The sequence below is a fragment of the Trypanosoma cruzi genome, genomic scaffold (assembly GCF_000209065.1).
Source record: "Trypanosoma cruzi strain CL Brener 1047053516749 genomic scaffold, whole genome shotgun sequence".
NCBI lineage: Eukaryota > Euglenozoa > Kinetoplastea > Trypanosomatida > Trypanosomatidae > Trypanosoma > Trypanosoma cruzi.
The window spans coordinates 1-5,204 of record NW_001849425.1 but is presented as its reverse complement, the minus strand read 5'-3'; the positions used below and the strand labels follow the sequence as shown (position 1 = coordinate 5,204).

The 5,204-nt window shown below is 54.6% G+C and overlaps 2 protein-coding genes across 2 annotated transcripts, besides 10 other annotated features; both read right to left on the bottom strand.

The window, feature by feature from the left end:
- Positions 1 to 1,380: a sequence feature (heterozygous, non-Esmeraldo-like haplotype).
- On the bottom strand, positions 429 to 1,346 carry Tc00.1047053510433.20 (surface protein TolT, putative; the record flags this gene model as incomplete). The annotated part of the gene is made up of 1 exon (XM_798989.1): positions 429 to 1,346. One exon carries the CDS (start codon positions 1,344 to 1,346, stop codon positions 429 to 431), a length of 918 nt encoding a protein of 305 aa, XP_804082.1.
- Positions 1,381 to 1,744: a sequence feature (haploid, Esmeraldo-like haplotype).
- Positions 1,745 to 2,069: a sequence feature (haploid, non-Esmeraldo-like haplotype).
- On the bottom strand, positions 1,934 to 5,167 carry Tc00.1047053510433.10 (uncharacterized protein; the record flags this gene model as incomplete). Its single annotated transcript, XM_798988.1, has 1 exon — positions 1,934 to 5,167. The coding sequence occupies one exon, from the start codon at positions 5,165 to 5,167 to the stop codon at positions 1,934 to 1,936; it is 3,234 nt and encodes a 1,077-aa protein (XP_804081.1).
- Positions 2,011 to 2,703: a microsatellite.
- Positions 2,070 to 5,204: a sequence feature (areas not merged during assembly with more than two copies in the genome that could not be assigned to a particular haplotype).
- Positions 2,749 to 3,483: a microsatellite.
- Positions 3,547 to 3,876: a microsatellite.
- Positions 4,267 to 4,620: a microsatellite.
- Positions 4,633 to 4,812: a microsatellite.
- Positions 4,930 to 5,107: a microsatellite.

Here is a 5,204-nt window from a genome sequence, read left to right as displayed (position 1 = left end):
GTGTGCGTGCCGCGTGATGAATGTGCGGAACAAAACAGAGCACACGGCAGGGCAGCAGAAGCGCGCAAAAACACAAAATCTTACAAAAGCATAAGTCAATGGTTCACGTGTGTTGGTATATGAAAGTACATACATGTATATATACATACGTGTAACAATCCCCCACAGCGTGTGGGCAAGTGTTTTTCGCCGCGAATGGAGAAGACAAGGTACTCACAATCGCCCCACATCACGCACAGAAAAGTATTTTAACAATTCCCCACCACAAAGACCCTTCGCAGCGGTGAAAAGCGGTGGCTATTTTTAGTTTATTTTTAGCTGTTTCTTTTTTTTACAGCAGAATCACAAAAGAAAAAAAAAAAAGGAAGAGCTTAGAAGAAGTGGAACTCACCGCGCTGGGCAGCACGCAATTGCCTCGGTTATGCCGCCTAGCACGATAAGAAGCCGGAAACGGATGCCACGGCAGCAAGCATCAGAAGCGGTGCACGCAAAAGCAATGGGATGCCGCCGCCATCCACCCGTGGTCTCGTCCTTTGAAAGCGGGTGGATGTGGAATTCCTGCCAGGCGCTGCGTCATTCCCCTTCTTCGCAGCAAATTTATTCATCACCTCAGCAACGGCAGCCTTCTTCGCGGCCTCCGCCACCTCCCGGTCACTCGCTCTTCGCCTCTCCTCCTCCTTCTCCCGCTGCCGCAGCAGCGCACTGGCCGTTGCGGCAACATCTTGTGCCAAGGTCCGCGCCGCTGCTGCCTTCTCTGCTGCTTCCCGGGTTTTCTGCGCCGCCGCTGCCGCCTTCTCAGCCTCCGCCTCCGCCTCCTTTGCCTTCTCCAGAGAAAGCACAGTCTGCTCCGCCGCCCTCTTCAACAGCTCCGGTCCACTTCCAACCTTAGTCTTCTCGTCCTTCACATGCTTCAGCACCTCCCCAACGGCATCAAGCGTCATTATCCCCGCCGCCTGTGCAGCCTCCTCCGCCGCCTTGCATTCGGCCACGGCAGCATCGGCCAATTTCACAGCCTCGTCCGCTTGCTGCAGCGCCCTGCTCATCCTTGTAGCCTCAGAGCCGAGCTTCCTCAAAGCATTCTTGGCCCCCTCTTCATGCTCCCGCGCATTCTCAGCGCTCATTCTTGCTTGCACGCAGTGCCGGTTAGCCTCATCAGCGTACTCCTGCGCCTTCTGCATGGCTCCCAACACCTCTCTCAACGCCCCCCTCATATCAGCCGGTGGCGCCATAGCACTGGCATTCTCAGTGGTATTAGTAGCTGTATCATCCGCCGCACACACGGAATTAGGAAAGCAGCAGCAGAGCGCAAAAAAAAGCAGGGCACACAAGAAAGGGTGCATCATCATCACCGCCAGCGTCGCAAAAAATGGACTTGCTTAACACTGTGAAGCCAACCTTTGACGGCATGAGAGAGCAAGGAGAAACACGGCCACTACTCCAAACACACAGCAAACGCACAACAGCAAACAGCAGGAGCACACACGCCCACCATGAGGCTGATGGAGTCAGCAGAAAGGCAAAAGAGGATCATATCCCCTTAAACTACCTTATTTTATTCTCAAAACAAACCCAATGGCCTCAACTGCATCTGCACAAATCCACAACTATGCGTAAACGCAAAAAGTCGTATGCGTTTCATGCAAAAGCGCTTTTCTCGGAAGCCTGCCATGTGACGAATGTTCTAAAAAACATAGAGCACAAGAATAAACAAAAAAAAAACTATCATTATCTCTGCAAAATAAAAAAAAAAAGAATCATCATTTGCCTTATTTTATACATGTTCCCACAAGAGAAGCGCACAAGTCCCCGTGGATGAATGACGGCAGGCACAGCCCCCATACACATCTTTAGCCCAGACCGATGTACGCAAAAAGGAAATGGCCAGCAGCAGATGGACACACAGACAAGCAGAGCTGCTTTATCGCAAATCAAATTAATGAACATATGGAGGTGCCTTCGTGGTGGACGTCGATGGTGCCATTGTTGTCGTCGTGGACGTGGTTGGCGCCTTCGTGGTGGTCGTCGTTGGTGTCATTGTTGTCGTCGTAGTCGTGGTTGGCACCTTCGTGGTGGTCGTCGTTGGCACCTTCGTGGTGGTCGTCGTTGGTGCCATTGTTGTCGTGGTCGTGGACGTGGTTGGCGCCTTCGTGGTGATCGTCGTTGGTGCCATTGTTGTCGTCGTGGTCGTGGTTGGCGCCTTCGTGGTGATCGTCGTTGGCTCCATTGTTGTGATCGTGGTTGGCTCCTTCGTGGTGATCGTGGTTGGCTCCATTGTTGTGATCGTGGTTGGCTCCTTCGTGGTGATCGTCGTTGGCACCTTCGTGGTGGTCGTCGTTGGTGCCATTGTTGTCGTCGTGGTCGTGGTTGGCACCTTCGTGGTGGTCGTCGTTGGTGTCATTGTTGTCGTCGTGGTCGTGGTTGGCACCTTCGTGGTGATCGTCGTTGGTGCCATTGTTGTCGTCGTGGTCGTGGTTGGCGCCTTCGTGGTGATCGTCGTTGGTGCCATTGTTGTCGTCGTCGTCGTGGTTGGCACCTTCGTGGTGGTCGTCGTTGGTGCCATTGTTGTCGTTGTGGTCGTGGTTGGCACCTTCGTGGTGGTCGTCGTTGGTGCCATTGTTGTCGTGGTCGTGGACGTGGTTGGCGCCTTCGTGGTGGTCGTCGTTGGTGTCATTGTTGTCGTCGTGGTCGTGGTTGGCGCCTTCGTGGTGATCGTAGTTGGCTCCATTGTTGTGATCGTAGTTGGTACCTTCGTGGTGATCGTGGTTGGCTCCATTGTTGTGATCGTCGTTGGCGCCTTCGTGGTGATCGTGGTTGGCTCCATTGTTGTGATCGTAGTTGGTACCTTCGTGGTGATCGTGGTTGGCTCCATTGTTGTGATCGTAGTTGGCACCTTCGTGGTGATCGTCGTTGGTGCCATTGTTGTCGTCGTGGTCGTGGTTGGCGCCTTCGTGGTGATCGTCGTTGGTGCCATTGTTGTCGTGGTCGTGGACGTGGTTGGCGCCTTCGTGGTGATCGTCGTTGGTGCCATTGTTGTCGTCGTGGTCGTGGTTGGCACCTTCGTGGTGATCGTCGTTGGTGCCATTGTTGTCGTGGTCGTGGACGTGGTTGGCACCTTCGTGGTGATCGTCGTTGGTGCCATTGTTGTCGTGGTCGTGGACGTGGTTGGCGCCTTCGTGGTGATCGTGGTTGGCTCCATTGTTGTGATCGTGGTCGGCGCCTTCGTGGTGATCGTCGTTGGCACCTTCGTGGTGATCGTCGTTGGTGCCATTGTTGTCGTCGTGGTCGTGGTTGGCACCTTCGTGGTGGTCGTCGTTGGTGCCATTGTTGTGATCGTGGTTGGCGCCTTCGTGGTGATCGTCGTTGGTACCTTCGTGGTGATCGTGGTTGGCTCCATTGTTGTGATCGTAGTTGGCACCTTCGTGGTGATCGTGGTTGGCTCCATTGTTGTGATCGTAGTTGGTACCTTCGTGGTGATCGTGGTTGGCTCCATTGTTGTGATCGTGGTCGGCGCCTTCGTGGTGATCGTGGTTGGCACCTTCGTGGTGATCGTGGTTGGCTCCATTGTTGTGATCGTAGTTGGCACCTTCGTGGTGATCGTGGTTGGCTCCATTGTTGTGATCGTAGTTGGTACCTTCGTGGTGATCGTGGTTGGCTCCATTGTTGTGATCGTGGTCGGCGCCTTCGTGGTGATCGTGGTTGGCACCTTCGTGGTGGTCGTCGTTGGTGCCATTGTTGTGATCGTAGTTGGCGCCTTCGTGGTGATCGTCGTTGGTGCCATTGTTGTCGTGGTCGTGGACGTGGTTGGCGCCTTCGTGGTGATCGTGGTTGGCGCCTTCGTGGTGATCGTGGTCGGCGCCTTCGTGGTGATCGTCGTTGGTGCCATTGTTGTGATCGTAGTTGGCGTCTTCGTGGTGATCTTGGTTGGCGCCTTCGTGGTGATCGTGGTTGGCTCCATTGTTGTGATCGTAGTTGGTACCTTCGTGGTGATCGTGGTTGGCGCCTTCGTGGTGATCGTGGTTGGCGCCTTCGTGGTGATCGTGGTTGGCTCCATTGTTGTGATCGTAGTTGGTACCTTCGTGGTGATCGTGGTTGGCTCCATTGTTGTGATCGTCGTTGGCGCCTTCGTGGTGATCGTGGTTGGCTCCATTGTTGTGATCGTAGTTGGTACCTTCGTGGTGATCGTGGTTGGCTCCATTGTTGTGATCGTGGTTGGCGCCTTCGTGGTGATCGTGGTTGGCTCCATTGTTGTGATCGTAGTTGGCACCTTCGTGGTGATCGTGGTTGGCTCCATTGTTGTGATCGTGGTTGGCGCCTTCGTGGTGATCGTGGTTGGCTCCATTGTTGTGATCGTGGTTGGCGCCTTCGTGGTGATCGTGGTTGGCTCCATTGTTGTGATCGTAGTTGGCACCTTCGTGGTGATCGTCGTTGGTGCCATTGTTGTCGTCGTGGTCGTGGTTGGCGCCTTCGTGGTGATCGTCGTTGGTGCCATTGTTGTCGTGGTCGTGGACGTGGTTGGCGCCTTCGTGGTGATCGTCGTTGGTGCCATTGTTGTCGTGGTCGTGGACGTGGTTGGCACCTTCGTGGTGATCGTCGTTGGTGCCATTGTTGTCGTCGTGGTCGTGGTTGGCACCTTCGTGGTGGTCGTCGTTGGTGCCATTGTTGTGATCGTAGTTGGCGTCTTCGTGGTGATCGTCGTTGGTACCTTCGTGGTGATCGTGGTTGGCGCCTTCGTGGTGATCGTGGTTGGCGCCTTCGTGGTGATCGTGGTTGGCTCCATTGTTGTGATCGTAGTTGGTACCTTCGTGGTGATCGTGGTTGGCTCCATTGTTGTGATCGTCGTTGGCGCCTTCGTGGTGATCGTGGTTGGCTCCATTGTTGTGATCGTAGTTGGCACCTTCGTGGTGATCGTGGTTGGCTCCATTGTTGTGATCGTGGTTGGCGCCTTCGTGGTGATCGTGGTTGGCTCCATTGTTGTGATCGTGGTTGGCGCCTTCGTGGTGATCGTGGTTGGCTCCATTGTTGTGATCGTAGTTGGCACCTTCGTGGTGATCGTCGTTGGTGCCATTGTTGTCGTCGTGGTCGTGGTTGGCGCCTTCGTGGTGATCGTGGTTGGCTCCATTGTTGTGATCGTAGTTGGCACCTTCGTGGTGATCGTGGTTGGCTCCATTGTTGTGATCGTAGTTGGTACCTTCGTGGTGATCGTG